The sequence below is a fragment of the Malaclemys terrapin genome, chromosome 8 (genome assembly GCF_027887155.1).
Source record: "Malaclemys terrapin pileata isolate rMalTer1 chromosome 8, rMalTer1.hap1, whole genome shotgun sequence".
Lineage (NCBI taxonomy): Eukaryota > Metazoa > Chordata > Testudines > Emydidae > Malaclemys > Malaclemys terrapin.
Window position 1 is genome coordinate 99,544,228 of NC_071512.1, and position 21,036 is coordinate 99,565,263.

Sequence of the window (21,036 nt, forward strand, 5' to 3'; positions counted from 1 at the left end):
CAGCAGAAGTTGTGACAAAGCCAGAAGAGCAAAAATCCCTCTTCACTGGAGATTAAGGAAGAAGGTTCGTGTGGCTCCAGTGCCAGATTCTACTAGACTATAAAGTAGGGGCTGCAATGTCCTATTCTAATGGAAAACCTACAGCTGCTGCCTTCAAAATAAAGATTTTACCATGAAATGCCATAGTCTGCAGCAGTCGATCAGCCACTTCTTGTGGAAATATTCCAGGCTCCTGCAAGCACAGTGTTCCATCTTGCCTTTCTGTACAAAACTTCTCTAGGTCAGCAGTCAGAAAATTCAAGCAGATATCAAGTAAAGTATATGGAGATGCCTCCTCCTGTCATAAGCAAAACACAACCAAATTACTGAAACATTAGAGTTAAATCAAAAATATTGGCCATGAATGATCAAGCCCATTTATAAACATAGTATTTTGGTACCAGTCAGTGTTTTCTTAGCACAATTCTCATCACTAACGTCAATAGTAGCATTACAAAATTTGCTGAGGGGACACCCTATTATCATACATTCAATTTTAACTATTAAATCTCTCGCTTTGCATCTGAAGAATAACATCCTTTTAAATTTAGTTAATATATTAAATATGATCCTACAGTAATTTAATGGAATATACTGCATTATGATGATGTTGCTGTTTCCATTTCCCTATTCCAAACAAAAGAGAGACAGGATGTTTAAAACGCATTATATTCAAAAGAAACATTAAGATCCCACCATGAACTAGCTGGTGTAGAGACTATGCTTTTGTCGGATACTGGTATATCATCTGCTGAAGTGCAAAGCCAAAATGCGGATTAGTTTATAGCAAGGTGGATTAAAACAGAATAATTATTTTTTAAAAATCAGATTTTTAAGTTAAATATATTTTTCTTTTTATAAATAAATATGTTTACATTTAAAATTTGAAATTATAACAACCAATGTTAATGCCTAAACATCATATAATCTTAAAATCATTTAAATAAATAACCAAAAATTATACACTGCAATAATGAGCTCTCTTCAAATTTTTAATCGGTGTTACTTTTTAAAATATATACAAACTCATGAGGAAAACATCTTTAACTGTGACGGTCAACTCAAATTTTATAAATGTGTCACAATTTCACAAGTTTTATAAATGTGTCATGCACGCCATTAAGAATCTATATTATTTTCAATCTTTATATTGGAGCAAACACTGATGTTTCACAAATGCTATTTCAATTTCTGTTGTGTACAAAAGCTTTTGCCTTCATCACTTTTAGTTTAGCAGCAGATGCAGAGGGAATATTTTGTTAGTTTGGATTAGTTAATTCAAAGTTGAGAAACTACTTGTCATCTGAGAAAGCAGGAAAGCTTGTTTTCCTCTTCCAATCTATAAATAAAAATGAGGTGGGAGACAATGAGATCTACTAATTCTAAAATCTGAAGGAGATTAGATGCCAAAATACCTTTGAAAATCTGACCCAAATGTGCAGATAATTCACTAATTATAGTTAATCCTTCCTTTGTTCTAAAAGAAAAATATGTTTTGATAAACATATGCTGGTTACATAAGAAACATATTTAAGGCAGTTATATTTAACTAATAAAAATAAGTATTAAATATTTTTGTTCATTTTTAGTTGAATCCCAATTTCCATCCAAATGCAGCTTGACACAAACCAAGAGTGGAAAATTATCTAGTAAATAAGAAATGCATCATTCACCATTTCTTAATGTGATAAAAATTGTAAAAATTAAGAATCTGAATAATGTATGTGGAGCGAGATATATCTACCCATTAAAGCAGTTAGTGTGTCCTCCTGATTAGCAAAATGTATTCAAAAATTAGAGTAAAGGCTATATTTAGATGCGAGTTAACATGTATTAATGGTTATACCAACCAATGAGAATAAAAATTTCTTTAGGAAAATTACTGAAAAGTACAAATGCAAAATAAGATTAAAATAAATGCTTTAAATCAAGGTTTCCTGATTGCTGATTTAAATCAACCCACCCTGCTTCAAACCTACTAGAAATGAAAAGCTGAAAGTTTAAAATAGCCTCAAAATAAGGGACAACATTCTATTAATACTAAAACTGATAAATGACAAACGGTATTTAAGTACAAGATTAAAAAGGACTGAAGAAGACCTGTTCATTACTGTACCAAGCTGGGACCCAAAGTAACAATTTTTATAGTCTTCTTTCAAATCATAGCCAACATTTTCTCACCTTGTGTTGGAATTATTATTATTTATACAGAGTATTACCATGACACTAATTTAACCCTAAATTCCTTTATTAAATCCAAAGGCCAAATGCTATTTATACAATTGCTCTAAAGATGCCTAAAAAGCCTAAATAATAAGCAATTTACTACGTCCAAACAGTAGCAAACATTTATAAGCATTTGATCAAGATACTTACAAACAGACTAAACCTGGGGTGCTTACCTATACTTGTTGGCTTCAACATGGTCAGGCAGGTATTAGCAATGAACCCTTTAAGAGTTTACTTTTTATACCCATCAACAAACAAGTGAGATCATTGCCAGTTACTGACTTCAGCTAAAAACCAATTTAAGACAGTTCACCCTTATTTCCAGTCTTAATCCAGGTAAGATTTACAACCTTCTTTCTTTTCAAGGTCTTTGCTCTCCTCCTTCTTACTGACCAACAGTTTTTCCATTGCACCTGGGTTCCCAGAGGCTTCAACGCTGGAATGTGGGTTGGGAAGGGTCATGGGAACTCATTTTAAGACAGATTCTTTTGGTCTTATTTAAAACCATCTGCAGCCACCCCGTTTGTCAGAGGCTTTTTTTTTTTTTTTTTTTTTTTAAAAGAAGCTTTCCCTTATCTCATTAGTTATTCTTTGAACCAGACATTCTCCCTACTTTATTCCTACTGACCTTATAACTCAGTATTTTCAAGGCCTTCCTTCTACTTGCTAGTCAAGGCCCTTCTTTACAACACACACACACACACACACACACACTCTCTCTCGCTCTTCCTTAACCAAACTAACCCTAATTCTTTAATTTCATATTTATCCTACACATAGTGCCAAGGTATTGCAAAACATATCCTTGGGTATATCAGACACTAACGACAAGACAGGAAATAATCATGAGAAACCTCTGAACTTCTCTTATTAATACATAATCTTAATCTTTTAATATAGTTTTTCTGTTCAGTCTTCTAGTGCCCAATAACAGCCTACTGTTTTTAATCAACCAGATTCCATCATCGTAAGGAGTGACTCACAAACATTATGAATCATTCTCAACACTAACACCAAAGAATGCTGAGTGACCGGTACATATTCCCCTACACGATTCTGAAAATAAGGGTGTCAATTTTTGATACATCTCAAACTCCAAGAGCAATGTTATTTTGCCTTTAAACTGAATGTTCTGGCTATATTTGTCTTTTATTTCTACTTTATGTGGCTTCCATTCTGTTACTTCATCTGCCTCATGTAATCCTCTTTGTTAACTCATTAAGATGTATCTTTTTATAAATGAACTGTTCCATGTAATACTGCATACTTTCAGGAACTTCACCCTACCTTTGTCCCATCTTTAACCAATCACATGTAGTCAGCTAAATTTTAATTTAACACAGTTGAGAGTTGCAAGCACAGGGCTGGGAACCAGAAGCTCCAAATCATAATTCCTACTCAGACAAACTTCCTCTACGACCTTTGATTGGTAACTCAAATTCTCTGCCTCGGTTTCCCCATCTGTAAAAGGAAGACCATTCTTACTTGCCTCACAGGGGACTTGTAGTGCTTAGTGTTTACAAAAATGCTCTGAAGTATTGTTATTGTACTTTATTACTAATTAACTAGTTTTCTTACAAGATTTGTTGGACATTACCAGTAAGCAGTAAATTTTGGCTACAGCTGTACTCAAAGATATTAAGGGGGGGGGGGGGGGGAATGGAATGTCTAGACTCTTTTGCTTCTTTATGATGTATAAAGGATGCCTGAAAGTCTTCTGATCTGGCTATCATTTCAAAATCACTTCTCTTTAAAAGCGGAGGGGGAAGAAACTGTCTATCCTAAAATTACTTCACACATTGAAGAGCATATGACGACTGTTGATTCTCAATCAAGAATCAGCATATCAATAGCATATGAAATCTACTCCCATTAAATAAAAGATGTCCCTTGCTCACATCAACTCCAGTGCTTGTAATTTGCTGCTTCAACATCTGACAGAGGCAAAACAATGATGATATTAATTGTTTTTGCCAGAAAAGCTAAGTACTTCTGTGTATCAGAGATTAAAGTCCAATGATGTTATTAGGCTTTGCTGATGGACCAGTAGCTGAAATAAATTGGGAAGATAGGGGTGCAGATTAAAAAATTGTCTGTTTGTGATCAGAGATGAGCCCAGACCAATACCATAGATCTAAACACCCCTGAATTTTAGGGGAAGTTCAAATAAAAATATTAAAGCTTCAGCCCATCTCTAGTCTGATTCTGTTCAAAATGCTTATTCTTCATGCCAGAAGGGCATCCAACAATATCCATTAACTAGGATTAATTATACACACACCAGTAACACCACACATCTTTCATGAACTTCATTGATTCCCATAGTGGTGGCCATGAGGCTGTGTGCACTGCTTCTGTAAATCTGTGGCATACAGCCAGGTGCGAGGGAGCTTGGGAAGGTTTTTGGCATAAACTGTACAGTGAAGCAGAAGACCCAGTAGGGCAATACTGTTTTCTGTGTTCTACTGAAGTTCCTCAATAAGTGTCAGGGGGAAAAAAGTGACTCTTCTTGGAATTCTCTACTGTTGTAACGTGACAATGGGGACATGCTCTATAACTATTTTATCAGAGCCAGAAGCATTTCTGATCTTCTAATGTACTGTCCTTTTCCTTAAAAAGGACATGTTCAAGATCTTACGCTAAAAAGAAATAGAGTCCTTGCCTGTGTTTAAGACCATATGAGGTTAGAAGTGAAATCATTTTCAAAATTTTACTTTTCTATTTATGCTGTTAAGTTTTTGCATTTCACTCAACTTGGAAAATGGAAATGAACTATAGTAGTTTCCCTTTTGTTTCTAATTAATTTCACTTTCCAGCTCTCACGCATGAACACAGTGCTGCCATGTTCAAGTTGTAAACACTGCCTAGGACTGATTAAATCTGAACAAAAGCTGTTTTATATAGAAATATACACAAACATTTCTATTGAAATGTGTGATTAGACTTTTGTATACACAGCCTAAATTACCTATCTAAACTACTTGACTGAGTCCCTTCGATCTCAGTACTTTTCCATCCTGTCAAGTTCATATAAATAAAAGTCACAAAGCTGGCAGTCAAAAAGATAAGCAGACCTCATGTGTCTTTTCTGGTGTACATCTGAAAGACTGACATATTATTACTCAAGATACATAACAGCATTATACTGATGCAGCCAAGAGTGACTATAGTTTTGCCTTATAAAGCAGAATAGTTTTCTTTAGCTTTTTAAAAGCTTTTGTTTAAAAACAATGAATGACTATTTTAATAGATGTTTTATTAAGCATGAAAAACTATGAAAAATTAAATTGTATTTAGTAGTATACATTATAAGTTAATAAAATAAACAGCATGGATTTCAGCATCTAACAGCAACCTAATGCACATGGCAGCCTGAAGCATAATGCCTCCTTCAATCCAGGTTCCTCTGATTATAAGCATATAATTGAGTGTCTTGGGCAGATTTGTCACACGCAGCAAAGAATTCTCTCCCCCACAAATAAAAATAAAAAAATAAAAAAGAGGAATATTTAAAACTTCTGATTCCCACCCTATCCTAATAAATTGTTTATTACAGAGAGAAAATGTTTTGCCCTATATAAAGTTTCACTATTTAGAGACAGTGCAGTTTACAAAGGGCCACCTTCACGTTCTTGAACTATAGAATCCTAAATTCAGCAAGTCTTATTTAAAATTAATGAAGAGGATTACTTTATCAAGAACTTCAACTATGTTTTTCCTGAATTTCTTCTGAAACAGCATCATGTGAACCACAATCTCATATACCTACTTACTGTATACTAAAACAACAAGTATATCTGACCTTCTGTCAGGCTGCTGTAGCCTATTCTGGCAGAAACTAGCTTCACTATCCTCAATGACGACTTCATCTGCTCCTTTGCAAGCCCTCATATCTCAGACTCATTTAAAAATAAAATCTTCTGACTAAAGTCCTTATTCAAACCGGAGTTGATTGTGTCTAGTTTGCATATCAATTCTAGCTCAGCAGTCTCTCGTTGGAGTCTGTTTCTGAAGTTTTTCTGTTGTAATATAGGACTGGGAATGGCTGAGCCATTACAAACATTGATTCTATCTCCCCTTGTAAGTATGCTCACACTTCTTATCCAACTGTCTGTACTGGGCTATCTTGATTATCACTTCAAAAGTTTTTTTTTTTTTCTCTTAATTAATTGGCCTCTCAGAGTTGGTAAGACAACTCCCACCTGTTTATGCTCTCTGTATGTGTGTATATATATCTCCTCAATATATGTTCCATTCTATATGCATCCGAAGAAGTGGGCTGTAGTCCACGAAAGCTTATGCTCTAATAAATTTGTTAGTCTCTAAGGTGCCACAAGTACTCCTGTTCTTCTTTTTGCGGATACAGACTAACACGGCTGCTACTCTGAAACCTACATTAGGGGCTTCTGCCAACATAGCTATGTCAGTCAGGTATCACACCTCTTCACACCACTGACCGACATAACTGTGCTGGCAGAAAACATGGCCTTAGCTTTCACTGGTGTAATTTCCTTTGCAGACAAGCCCTTAGATTAATTGTGCACAACAAAACTAGCTCAAACAAGTATTAAGGTTGTGACACAAACCAATAAATCCAAAAAATTCAAAAATAATGATACTACAATAGGAACTTAGATTCATAGACTATAAAGCAAGAAAGGACCAATAGGATCATCCAGTCTGACCTCCTGTATAACAGCTTAACTCTTCCTGTATAACTTGTATTGCTGTAGAAACAAAATATATCCAAACCCCTTGCTAGTTAAGACGGATCAGCAGCCTTAATTCCTCCTCCACCCCCAACTCCTTGTCAGGTTTTCACACAACAATGTATGTTTAAGCCTTATTAAATATAAAAAGCAAAGTCTACAGTTTGGGGTTTTGTTTTAAAAAAAGACAGTCATTTCCACCTGCGGGTGAATCATGACTCTTTACAGACAACAAGGTAACAAACAAAATGTATTTCTTTCCCAACCATCTCTCCCTCTGTAATGCTTCAGTAGTGACAGAGAAAATATGCCTCATCCTACTGTTAAATATCTGTAAAACACTAATTATTATTAGTGTAGTTGTTGCTGCTCTACAAAAGCTTGAGTCGTGGGATTCAAGCTGCGGGACTGTAGATGTTTAGGCTCAGACTGGAGCACAAGCTCTTGGACCCCACAAGGGGGAAGGGTCCCAGAGCCCAAGCTCCAGCCCGAGCACCACAAGCCTAAGTCAGATGACCCAGGCTAATCACAGGTCTTTTATTCCAATGTCAACACACCTTCAGAGCACAAACTCCAGCCTAAGCTCCAACCCAAGTTACCATCGCAGAGTGAGCCAAAGTCAGTGCAGACTGAAGCCCTGAGGGTGTATGTGTAACCCACACACCTTCTGGGTGTGTTGCTCTATCCCAGGGGTTCTCAAACTGGGGGTCGGGAACCCAAATGGGGTCATGAGGTTATTACAAGGGGGGTCGTGAGCAGTCAGCCTCCACCCCAAACCCCGTTTTGCTTCCAGCATTTATAATGGTGTTAAATATATTAAAAAGTGTTTTTAATTCATAAGGGGGAGTTGCACTTAGAGGCTTGCTATGTGAAAGGGGTCACCAGTACAAAAGTTTGAGAACCACTGTTCTATCCCATCTAGTGGCACCGAGACCACTTGAAGAGAAAGATAAAATGAATCTGCTCTACAGCCTTAGCTAACAGCCAGGCCCAGTTGGCTTTTAGCTCATGCTGTTGTAGAGGCTCATGTAGGGTGACCAGATGTCCCGATTTTATAGGGACAGTCCCGCTATTTGGGGCTTTTTCTTATATAGGCTCCTATTACCCCCCACCCCCGTCCCGATTTTTCACTTTTGCTGTCTGGTCACCCTAACTGGGCCAGAGCTGTGGGGCTATATAAAAATACAGTGTAGATGTTTGGGCTCAGGCTAGAGCCTGGGCTCCGGGACCTGGTGAGTTCTTTTTTTGCAGTGTAGACAGGAGTGACTCAGAAATACAAGTCCCCCTGATTTTTTGAGGGAACTTGTGCTCCTTAATTGGGTAGTCCTGATCCACACACAGGTTTTGTGCCCATTTAACTATTCCAGTTAAGAGCCGGGGTCGTGTTGGATTGAAACCAAACGAGTTCAAGATCAGTCCAACCCTTACTGCAGACACAGCTGGGGTGGTAGAAGAAAGGTGCCTGACGCCAGCAGAGCCTATTCCCCGGGAGGCAGGCGAACAGGTGACCCGGGTCTAAGTGCATCCAGACGAGGGGGGCCGGGCCCTGGGCCCGAGACGGGTTGGTTTTTAACTTCCCAAGGCGAGCCGCTGCCAGGGACCGTAACTCGCTGCCGCCCGGCTCCTGCAGCCTCGGTCCCCGCTTATGTAACAACCCGCTCCGCAGGCTGCCGGTGTATCCCGGCCCGCGGGAAGCGCGAACGGCCCTGCGCCCCCCGCGCCCGGGGAGCCGCAGCGAGCCGCTGTCAGTCTCGCGCCGGGCCGCCCCCGCGAGGGCCTCGAGCCAGCCGGCGGGGAATTTACCTCAGCCGAGCCCGCCCGGGGCTGGGCTCGGGGGAGCAGCCCCGATCCCCCCCGCGTGGGGCGGGCTGCACACCCCATGGCGCGGGAAGGGGGTGGGGGGAAGGACTCACCATCTCTGCGCTGGGGCCCCAGGCTCCGTCACCCAGCAGCGAGCCGGGGCACAGGGCCGCCCCGTCGACCTGGAAGTGAATCCGCCTCAGCCGGCTAAGGGCGGCCGGGCCCGCCTCCCGCCTCCCTTAAAGGGGCCGCGCTCCTGCTGCTGGAGCCGCGGTAGCCGGCCGGACGCAGCCGCGCAGGGGGCGCGCTGGGAGCTGAGCTCTTTTGAAAATCAGCCGCCTTAAACCAAAATCGCGTCAAGCTGGAGAAGCAAAGCTTAATAAAGCTTAATAAATCGTGGCGTTGTGCATTGTACTGAGTTAGCAATTCCATTGTAAGCTCCTTTTCCTGTCCATCTGACAGTTGTTTCCTGTTTCCCCTGGGGAGGAGTTTGTGTGATTATTGATTTTTTTTTATTTAATTTTATTAACATCTATTGAATCCTTAGTGGTATTAAGTGGTGTATTAGCCTATGAGGTGACAGTGTGCACCGGTGTAACTCAAACGGTAATCCCCCCCCATCCACACACCTAAATGGAATGGGGACGACAAGGACGAGGGTTAGCATGTTTTATTAAAAAGAAACCAAGAATTAAAATAATCTATTATCTCATTAAGTGATATACAAAATTATTTGTGCAGAGGCTCCAGCACAAAGTAATTGCAAGTCTCTAGTGTAAAAGGCCTCATCCTACTTCCACTGAAGTCAATGGGGGCTTTGCAATTGACTTTAATGGGAGCAGATTTGGTCCATAGATGTAGGTGGTAGTGAACACTTCTCTCCCACATACACTACAGTTTCTTGTCAGCACAGAGTGCACCAGTCTCAGTTATTTCAGTTTCAGGATACAATGTAATAATACCACCGTAACCAGCTAAAATGAAAATATAAAGAGCTTGCATTTAAGCTTCTTGACGACTCCAGGTACAGCCACATGAACAATACTTATTCCCAAACCAGCAAAATCACAAATAATAAATCAGAAGACCCAAATTTCTAAATTAATTTATACTTCCTTTCATTGGAGGATGTCAAATTTACAAATATTATCCTCCACAATGCAATCCATATGCAGGCAAAATTCTAACTGAAGCCAATAGAAGTTTTGCTTATATAGAGGCAGTAAAAAAGGACCATTAAATTGTTGGTTATCACAACACTGATGTAAAGAAGGTAAATAAGTATTAATCCCATTTTTTAAAGGACGACATTGAAGCTCGGAAGTTGTATGGCCTGCCCAGGATCATATGGTGTTAAAGATTTGTCTATACTTGGAAACTGAACGGTTGCTGACAGTAGTTATCAACACTGCCTTCTCCCCTTAAAATGGCGTTGAAAACTATGTAGCTGTTAGTCCAGATAGGCAAAAAAAAGTGTTGCCAACTCACAATTTTAATCACAATTCATGACATTTGATGTTTTTCTTAAAGCCACAGCTCCTGGAATCACATAATTACACAACAATCTCAGCTTTCATTTATTTAAAACTAAGTTTCTAGCCCTAATAGCTGTAAAGAACAACTTGAAAACATGATCACTGTAGGCTCAAAACCCACAAGGCAACCCCCACCCAAAATTTATTATTTTTAAAATCTCATAATTTGTAAACCAACCTCTTTTTATTAGGGTGGGGGTAGGGGAGGCAGGCTGACTCACTAGTGAACACTTGGGTTTGGCAATGACAAAAACATTGTCAACATCAGTATGGGAAGTGACCTGGAGCTATGGTGCAACAGGCATCTTTCATGCTTTTGTAACAGTGTTGTAAAGCCATGTTGGTCCCAGGATATTGGAGACACAAGGTAGGTGAGGTAATATCTTTTATTGGACCAACCTCTGTTGTTACAAGAGACAAGTTTTCAAGCTACACAGACTGCTTCTTGAGGTCAGGTAAACAGTTTGTTTTGGCTACTAGTAGTTAGTTTTCAAAGCTGGTTGAAGGGAAAGGGAGCTCATTCTCAACAAAGTAAGGGCCCATCTGCACCATGAAAGTGACCTGTTGCTCAAAATGGTTGCCAGCAACACATGAGATATTTGGGGCATTTTCCTTGTGCAGCTGGCCCCTTATTTTATTGAGACTGTCATATTGAGGCAGCTCAGAGCAAGCATAGCATCTCTAAAATATACTTTACCCAAAGAAAGAGGAGAAGTAGAAAGAGAAATAAGCAGGAGAATAGAAAGTAGAATAAGCCCTTTTCTTTTTCAATGGAAAGATTCCCCATTTTCATATAACTAGTTTTTGAGGCATATTTAACATTTGTAAAGTGCTTGGGTAAGTCTGGGTGCAAAATAGTATTGTGCTTATAAGTATATTCGTAGGTGTAATTCAGTAAGATCAATTAAATGGCTCTTGGGCAAAGAGCACCGATAGGCATAATAACCTATTGAGCCAACTTACTGCATGTATCTATAGCAATAAAATGAGCCAAGGCTAGTTTCAGAAGGGGTGAATGGAAAAAAAAGTTTAGAGAAAGAGTGAAAGAGATCAGACAAAAGGAGAGCGAAAGAGAATGGCCTGGAAAGTCCCGTTGCTAGAGCCCCGTGTCCCTAGCTTGCCCTCCTGCCCTGAAGCCTGGCCAGGGGGTGTAGCCTGCAGGAGATACTATCCAGGAGCAGCTGCTCTGATCACAGCTTCCACGTTCTCCGCCCGCCCGCTCCGCTTCTGTAAATGGGCTGATGCCGCGCATCGATTCTTCGGCGCTCTGCTCCGCCCGCTGGCCGTGAGCGGTACCTATTCCCTTCCGGGTGCGGGCGGGCCCTGCAGGAGGGACAGCCCGGCGCTCGTGGTCGAGTCACCTTGCAGCGCGGCGGCAGGTTTCCCCAGTGGAAGGGCGATGGCCGGGCTGGTCAACCTGGAGGACGAGGAGGAGGTGAAGGGCTACCTGGAGAACCTGGGCATCGAGTACAGCTACCAGTGCTACAAGGAGGGCGATCCGGACGGTAAGTAGACAACGCGGCGCAGCGCCCGGCTGCACCCAGCCCCAGGCACCGAGGGCTGGCCCCTGATGCGGGCGGCGGGTCCTCCCGGTGGGGCGCTTGGTCCCTGGCCTCTCCTAGCTGCTGCCTTCATGCACGAGTGGAGAGATGCTTCCAAGGTCACTGGGCCTCACCTCTCTGGGAAGTGCCTGTAGTTCGGGGGCCTGGGGCTGTCTTTTCTGCCAGCTCTCCTTGCAGAAAGCGAGGTGTGGGGTTTCTCTTGCAAAGCAGCGCTGCTAGGTCTAGGATGTTTGTTTTCATCTGTGCTTGCGGTGTAGTCCCGGGGTGCAGCCCTGCACAGACAAACTGGGGTGGGGGGAATTCAGAGCTGACATTAAAGCTTCCAGTGGGTTTGTACTATAGAAAAAATGAGACTAAACCTGGACAAGCAAGATACCATATTAGAAAGACCAATCGTCTTCGGTTCATGTGTTGCGATGAAGCACCCAAATGGCCTAGCCTGAGCCTAGTTTGTAAACTGTTTAATCCCTGTCTTCCTCGCAGGTTGCCATCGATTGGCTGATTATTTGGAGGGGGTGAAGAAGGACTTTGAAGCAGCTGCCAAGGTGCTAAAAGAAAACTGTGAAAAGAATGAGAACAGTGAGAGTTGCTATAAACTTGGAGCTTATTATGCAACTGGGAAAGGTGAGAAACAGCTTCCACCTGTTGGAAGAAAGGGAAGTGTTGAGCATGAGCGGTGGGTGAACCCCTGGCTTGGGTTGGCTAGCCCCCCAGGCCCTCCCCTTTTGCGCCCACTGGAGCCCAGCCCCCACTGGTGTTGAGACTGTTCTTGTGAGCTAGTTCTCTTCTTGTGACAAGATGCTTCAGGATTTCTAGCTAACATTTTATGATGGGTTAACCTTTCAGTGCTAGGAAGCACAGATTTAGACTCATAGACTTTAAGGTCAGAGGGGACCATTTTGATCTTCTAGTCTGACCTCCTGCACAACGCAGGCCACAGAATCTCACCCACCCACTCCTGTAACAAACCCCTGACCTATGTCTGAGCTATCGAAGTCCTCAACTTGTGGTTTAAAGACTTCAAGATGCAGAGACTCCTCCAGCAAGTGACCCGTGCCCCATGCTGTAGAGAGAGGTGAAAAAACCCCAGGGCCTCTGCCAATCTGCCCTGGAGGAAAATTCCTTCCTGACCCCAAATATGGCGATCAGCTAAACCCTGAGCATGTGGGCAAGACTCATCAGCCAGACACCCAGGAAAGAATCTGTAGTAACTCGGATCTCACCCTATCTAGTGTCCCATCACAGGCCATTGGGCATATTTACCGTTAATAGTCAAAGATAAATTAATTGCCAAAATTAGGCTATCCCATCATACCATCCCTTCCATAAACTTATCAAGCTTAGTCTTGAAGCCAGATAGGTCTTTTGCCTCCACTGCTCCCCTTGGAAGGCTGTTCCAGAACTTCACTCTTCTGATGGTTAGAAACCTTTGTCTAATTTCAAGTCTAAACTTCCTGATGGCCAATTTATATACATTTGTTCTTGTGTCCACATTGGTATTGAGTTTAAATAATTCCTCTCCCTCCCTGGTATTTATCCCCCGATATATTTATAGAGAGCAATCATATCTCCCCATAGCCTTCTTTTGGTTAGGCTAAATAACATAAGACAGGTTTTCCATTCCTCGGATCATCCTAGTAGCCTTTCTCTGTACCTGTTCCAGTTTGAATTCATCCTTCTTAAACATGGGAGACCAGAATTGCACACAATATTCCAGATGAGGTCTCACCAGTGCCTTGTATAACAGTACTAACACCTCCTTATCTCCACTCATGCAGTGTAGACATACCTAGACAGGCCACCAAAAACGTGAACAGCAATGAGAATGAAGAAGGCTATGGAGAGAGATGATTGCTCTCATAGGTATGAGAATGCAGTTTAGTCCACGTTTACAACTATCTTTAGTTATAGTCTTCCAGAATAGTATTGAAAAATTTGTGAAAGAAAATGTTTTTCTCGCTATCTCACAATTGGAGTATGTTCTTCTCACAAACTTGTATTTGATTGTGTTTTTTGGATGGCTGCAGGTGGACTCAGCCAAGATTTGAAAGCTGCCTACAACTGCTTTCTGAAGTCTTGCGAAAAAGGTGGGAAGAAATCAATAAATGCTTGCCACAACGTTGGACTTTTAGCACACGATGGGCAAGTAAATGATGACAAACCTGACCCAGTCCTTGCCAGGGACTACTACACTAAAGCATGTGATGGCAGTTTTGCCCCTAGTTGCTTCAATCTTAGTGCGATATATCTTCAAGGAGCACCTGGGATACCAAAGGACATGAACCTGGCTTTGAAGTACTCTTTGAAAGCATGTGACATGGGTCATGTGTGGGCATGTGCCAATGCCAGTCGAATGTACAAACTAGGAGATGGAATTGATAAGAATGATGCCAAGGCAGAGGCTCTGAAAAACAGGGCAAGAGACCTACATAAAGAACAGCAGGAAGCTTCTAGAGCCTTAACATTTGGGGAGTAAATCCAATTAAATCATTCACTGACTTCTAGAACTGCGCTTTTAAATGGTGCATAAACTTTAGCTGCAAACAAAATCCCATACCTATTGCACTCACAAAAGAGGCATCTGTATGTACGTATTTGCATGTGCAAATTTTTGGATGTGCAACTGATGCATGTACAACTTTGGTGTACCATTATCTGAAAACTTGGCCCTTTCATATAGAACAGTTTTTTTCAGGCGAACAAACGTTTAGGGCCAAATTTTCAAAGGCTCAGAGGATCCAGCTTTTAAAATTGAAGGTGCAGTTTTATGTACTGACTTGTGGCTGCAATCCTCCACATCCACACAAAAGTGTATGTGCATAATTACTCAAACCTGACTATGCAAAACTGTGCCTGTAATTTTAGAGACTACTTTGGATATTATTACTGTGTCCGTAAGGAATGCTATATAGAAGAACTTATGTACTCTTGAGCACTCTTCTTTTCCAAAGACAAGCACTCACACTGAAAACCTAAACTTGAATCATCACAGGACATGCTCCTTCCATTGATGCTGAAATACACTGATCACTGAAGGTGGTATTTATTTTGTCTTCTAAAGGTAGTTTCTTTAGTTGCACTTCTCTGTTTACCAAGGTTACAAAAGGGATATAACTTAGCTGACATGGTGATGAGTGAAGTTTTAAAACTCAGATGAACATATATAAATCTTGATTTCTTGAAAGTCCAGTAAATCTTATCTAGATACTTCTGAATGTCATTAAGTATCCTTTATTTATGTAAATTGTTTTTAGTCTATTACAGATGGGTTCAATGTTTTATTGAAAAATTCAATTCTTGTGTATAATTTGAGTGATTTTTAAAAGTGTGTGTGTGTGTAAGAGAGCCCAAATCAAGAAATCCTTACTCAGGCTAAACTTGAATACTAGTCATTGGGCATTTTTGACTGAGCAAAGACTTCAGGATGTGATGTTTTAATTATAAAAAACAAACCTACAGTAAACTATGGTGGAATGTTTGTGTATCTTACCACTAAGGGGCGCTTATGTTCTAAAAGCCACACAACGCTTTCTTCGTTTGAAATTAAAAAAAGAGGCAGCAGTATAATAGTGCATTTTTGTATGGCGGAGCTACGTGTCATTTTTATTTCCCTTAAGTGGTACCAATTTCAAAACTGAGAGCTGTCCCACTTTACAATAAACTCTACATATATTTTAAGTAATTTCTGCACTGAAGCTATCTTAAATTATCTGCCTTCACATGTTCCCCATCCTGTATTTTTGAATGTCCATGTGTTAGGTAAATGGTATGGGTTAACTAAGGATTTGATCCTGAGGTCCTTACGCACTCAGCTCCCTCACTGACTTGATTTGATTGAGGGACTTGGCTGTACAAGGAATGCAGGAGCAAATCCTCACTGTCATTATTCCCCTTCTACTTAACTTCATGCTTCTACCATCACCCTCAACCTAGTGGCTTCCTTTTAGTTGTCTTCCTAAATTTCTTATTTTTCATGTAAAGTTTCCATAATCTGCAGAATTAATTTCCTGTAGCTGAAGAACATATATTTTTTTTTTCTTCAAATCAAAATGAAGAGGGACAAATATTTTAATTTGGGATCTTGGGCTCACAAGTGGGGTATACATCCTCTTAAAAGCTGAAACCAGTATCAAGTTCTATTTCACTCTTAAAGAAAACAAAATGAGGGAATAAAAACAAGCTAGGAGTGGAGAATACTCCCTCTATTCTTGCTAATAGGACACACTACAATGGAATCAGCATGCAAATAAGCATCCTGTTAATTTATCAACTGGACTCTAATATACAGGCGAGTCTCATCTTACGCTGGGGTTACGTTCCGCTGTCAGTGCCTAAAGCGAAAATTACATATAGTCAAAATTACATTGAGTGTAATGGCGGGTGGAATCGCCCGCACTACAGGTACAGTATTTAAATTGTTGTTTTTTTGTGTGTTTGTTTTTTTGCCGACCGTGCAAAGCTGAATTCGTGCATGTTAAATGCGCGTAAGATGAGACTCGCCTGTATGTGGGTACTCTAATCAGCTGTGGCAGGACATGGTTTCAGAGTTGTGATTGTGCTACTGCAATGTAATCAGGAACTCAAGACAGATGCTTCTCAGTTGGAGGCCTTTCCTGCATGTGTTAACAGGGACTTTCCATTTGCAATTGGTAATATTATGGGCTTTATATCCTTTGATGGGTATAGTCACCAGAGGGGTTTGGATAAATAATGGTAATTAAGAAATCCCCAAATGCAGCTCAGTGGGAAAAGTTTGGAGACGAACAAGAGTAAAATTAAGCTCCTTTATAGCATGGATGAATGGTGACTGAGGGGTCTAAATGCCTCTTTAGGCACCTAAGTCAAACATTTAGCTACCAATGGCATTTACAAAACCCCTGCTCAGCTGCCACCTAACCCTATGGGTGTCTAAAGTTCCTACGTGCCTGTTTCTGCATATGAGTATGCACAGAGCACCTCACTGCTGATGTCACTGAGATGATCGGTGCGCTAGCTCCAGTGAGATTCTCAAGCTAGACATTCCCCTGCTGATCTTGCCTGCAGGGAGATGAGACTTTGGAGGAAGGGAGGTGTCCAATTATATCCAATTGGTTAGAGCAATCACCCAGGATGTGGAAGACCTAGGTTTGACTTGAGCCTTTTATCTCCCACATCACAGGTGAGTGCCCTAGTCATCAGGCTTTTGGGTATTCTGGGGTGGGCCCCTCTCAGTCTCTCCTGATGAAGCTGTTTCACTTTGTATAATTAATGAAATATTTCCTGGAGCAGGGATGCGACCCTGACTCTACCTATTGGGCTATAGAGTCAGTCTCTCACTTTTTTTCTCTGTCTCATTCTGGCATTTCCTACTGGCTAGTTTAACAGTTCATCCACTCAGCTTGATGTCTTTTGTGAATCCTTTTCTTATGCCTAACTCTCCCCCTACCATGCATGGCTGCCTAACTTAGGACTGTGAATTCCACAAGTTAAGCACTGCAACACTTAAGTGCTAATGGCCTGACTTGCCTGCATCAGTTTTACACCATTGTGACTCTTGATTTAAACTGCTAGGATTTAAACCGGAGAAGTGAATTAGGGCCCAAGTATTATTTCCTGATCTTTGAATAAATAGAGGACTTTAAAAAGAACAGGAATACTTGTGGCACCTTAGAGACTAACAAATTTTAGAGGACTTTAGTCACTAATGCCATTCATTAGCTATAAGTGTGCATATAAGTACACGCACACAATTTAAATGCCTTTTTCTCTGATCTGCCAACTTGATGTGCCTCAACTGTCAATTTCAAAGGCTCTGCAGCAAAAGGCAGGTCTGTGGATGTAAAACCATTGGTTTCTTGATTGAAGTTATAGAACTGAAGTTCTGATCAGTCTCTAAAGAATAGAGCTGCTTGAACAAAAATATGAAGAAAAAACTAATTAAAACTACAGTAAGGGAGTCATCCAAGTTTTGAAAGTCAAAGTAATTCCGGTATTTGTCACACAAGGAAATAACTTTAATTTGTTTCATAGTGGGTTGTAGCACTTTGCTCACCATGGTTTTACAGAAACCAGTTAATTACAGACAAATTTGAGGAAAAGCATTTGGTGTGATACACTGTTTTCTGAACTTCAACTCATACGGAATTAGTAGCTCTGGGGTTATGAAATAGTAAGTGTAATTATCTCTAAATGGACTCCTATTCTGAAGCTGTTTCCATTTACTTACAGACCAGTCATTATGTTACAATATGCTGCTTTTTTTTGAAGCTGGTAGTTAAGCACAGTCATTGGGAAACCTAGAAAAGGACATGAATGTATTTTTCTGTTAAACAGAAATTAGAAACATAGAGACTGCTCTTACACTGGTGTAAATTATGCGTAAATCAGTGAAGTTCCATTAGTGCAGAAGCAGCGTGGGATTAGAATCTTGCCCATACATTCTGTACTAATACGCTTTACCTCTCAGATCTAAAGACCAAGATTTTCAAAAGTGACACGATAAGTTGAGTGCCTCAATATTTGGGCACCCAACTTGAGACTTCCCCCTCTTAAAGGGACTTTATTTTCAGAAGTTGGTGCTCAGCATTTTCTGAAGACCCCTTTAAGACCCTTTTAAGGTGTCTCATACTGGGCACTCAGAAACTGAGGGACACAAAATCATTAGACATTTTTGAAAATTGTGGCCAAAGTGTTTTCTTTAGTGCATCAGAGAAATAAATAATATGAGCCACTTCTCACAAGAAATTTGAATAGTCAAATTGGCAAAAGGGTTCCTGATGCTCCTGCCTAATTCAGACAATGTCTGGTAGATATACAAGCCCTACCTCACTTCTTGCCCAGCCCTGCAAAGCTTACAGCATATGGACAAGCTGGAAGGCCATGTCCTGTGCAGTGCACAATCACACTAGTTGTGCTGTCTGGGGATTGAGGAATTTTGTATTTTACAAGTACTGTGTTTTCAGGAGGCTTTGATTTACTAACCAAAACACAATCAAGCTATTGTCATCATTATTATTTGTACTGCTGTAGTATTTAGAGGTCCCAATGAGGACTAAGGCTCCATTGCGCTAGGTGCTGTACATACATGAAGTCAGAGAGGGTCTCTTCCTTGAAGAGCTTGCAATCTAGATAGGCAAGACAGAGTGAGAAAAGAAGTGTTGTTACCCCATTGTATAGATGGAGAATGGGAGCGCAAAGAGATTAAGTGATTTGACCAAGATTACACAGGAAGGCAGTGTAGACGCAGAAATTGAACCCAGCTCTCCTTACTATAAGTCTAGTGCCTTATATACCTGACCATCCTTTCTCTCAGGCATAGGTCATAATTTTAAAAAAAAGTTTTATTTTTATATTGTTTGTAATCAAACAGAAAGATGTTACTTTGCTGCTTGTGCATGCATGAGAACCTTATAGTAACCAGTGCATACATGATGAAGGATGGAAAAGTGGCAACCACCCCTCAGAGTAGAAAACAATAACAACCTATTAGCAATAGATTCCTGCTTTTCTGTCAGGGTCTGAACTTTTTATTCACACATATTTAAGGGAAAGTGGCCTTAGCTAATTTAACTCATTAGGGTCTAATTAAGCAAAAAAATCTCCTTACCCTGCCTCATTTATTTTGCTGATTCAGAGCCTTACGCTTGGTTAAAGACACTGAATCAAATTCATCCCTGATTAAAGGGGATTTGATTAAAGAGCTCTGGGAATGAGCTGGGTCCTAGTCCATTTGGTTCATCCACCAAACTGACAGCTATCTTACTGCAGACTCTGTTGTCAATAGCGTAACACCAAAAATGAATTTGGCCTACTGCCATTATTACAAGTGTGTGCAATGAAATCAGTTCTTGAGATAACTCTCTGTTATAAATCAGCTAGAGAATTTATTGATTAAAACAGTTTGTCACCAGGCTCATTGAACTCCTAAGTGAATGGCCCAACCCATATTACAAACTCCTATCAAGGGGGATATTTAATACAAGAATAAAAAAACCCGCACAGGCATATAATAGAGATGCAGATAAAATGTGCACGTTGTGGGAATAGAGGGCAGTGCAAGTCAAAAATTCGTATTTACGCTGGAGAAGGGGAATGCTGTTATGTCTCCTAGTCTAGTTTCCAGCAATTTACAATGTATCATTGTTAACAAAAATGAAATAGATTTGTGTTACTGTAGTTAGTATTTTAAGGGTCAGCTAGAGAAAATAAAAGCAAGCCTTCTTTCAGGATAAGTAGAGCAAAAGCTTCATGGCCAGATTCTTCACTGGCTTGCACCTCAGGTATTCATTTACACATGGACAAAATAGGGGTAAAAGCCTGTCTCAGATGTAAGAGTGGCGTGATCTGGTAGAGTTTTACACCCACAGTGTACAGGATAAGGGACTACATAAGGTTCAAGGCAGTGGAGAATCAGGCCCATCAAACAGAATGTTGGCCCAGATCATCGCCTTCACTTATATGAGCAGGTTGGCCCTGCTTCTGTAAAATGGGCTGCTCAGACCCTTTTTTTAATCCATCAACCAAATACTGAAGCTGCTTCACTGATACACACTTCTGTCTAGCAAAATCTGTGATTAAAGTAGTTACTCCTCAAGGCACACAAGCAACTTAAAAACAGATGAACAGGTGTGTGAAATTTACATGGAACATCCCTGGGATAACATCAGAATGGTTCAGTCCATTTTTTATTTCAGCAGCACAGGGTTTTTTTTTATATAGTCAGTGTATCCATAAGAATCAACTTTCAACCTAGCTTTTAGGATCAGGAGTCCTCTGGATGGATTTCATGATTGCAATATATCTTAGCTTATAGTAACCATGCTTTGAAGTGGTAGGAGCACTTCTTGTACTGCTGCAAGGCTAATGTCTGCATCTTTCCTTTTTATCTTACACTACAAAGACATAATTTAGCATTTCTGGGACAGAAATTGTTGTCTCAAAAGCCATTAAGATTTTGGACAGATAGAGCAACTGACAGATATCCAGAGCACCGTCCATAGAAATGTGGAAGAATTAATAAGTTTTTTAGGTTCTGTGGGTTGGATGATTGTGCAGAGTATTAGCTATAGCACCCTGACCCCTGACATTACTGCAGCACAGAAAAGGCTGCAGGCGGGAGCAATTAAACACTTTCTGATGGGGGATTATGAGCACTTGAGTAGTAATTACTAGGGCATTGATACA

At 40.5% G+C, this 21,036-nt stretch overlaps 2 protein-coding genes across 3 annotated transcripts in view; one reads left to right on the forward strand and one right to left on the reverse strand.

Moving 5' to 3' along the window:
• The window catches only part of LOC128841981 (protein zyg-11 homolog B), a 35,616-nt gene extending 26,648 nt beyond the window's left edge, over positions 1–8,968 (reverse strand). For both annotated transcript variants that reach the window (XM_054037569.1, XM_054037570.1), the window contains exons 1-2: positions 8,891–8,968; positions 172–337 (exon numbers count right to left, since the gene is read on the reverse strand). In XM_054037569.1, the coding sequence (XP_053893544.1) occupies positions 172–337; positions 8,891–8,893 (169 nt within the window). In that variant the 5' untranslated portion in view covers positions 8,894–8,968. The remainder of the gene's footprint in view (positions 1–171; positions 338–8,890) is intronic.
• A 2,651-nt stretch (positions 8,969–11,619) lies between these two features.
• On the forward strand, positions 11,620–15,556 carry LOC128841920 (cytochrome c oxidase assembly factor 7). Its single transcript, XM_054037441.1, has 3 exons — positions 11,620–11,817; positions 12,358–12,498; positions 13,902–15,556. Exons 1-3 carry the CDS (start codon positions 11,712–11,714, stop codon positions 14,348–14,350), a joined length of 696 nt encoding a protein of 231 aa, XP_053893416.1. The 5' UTR covers positions 11,620–11,711; the 3' UTR covers positions 14,351–15,556.
• Positions 15,557–21,036: the final 5,480 nt, after the last annotated feature.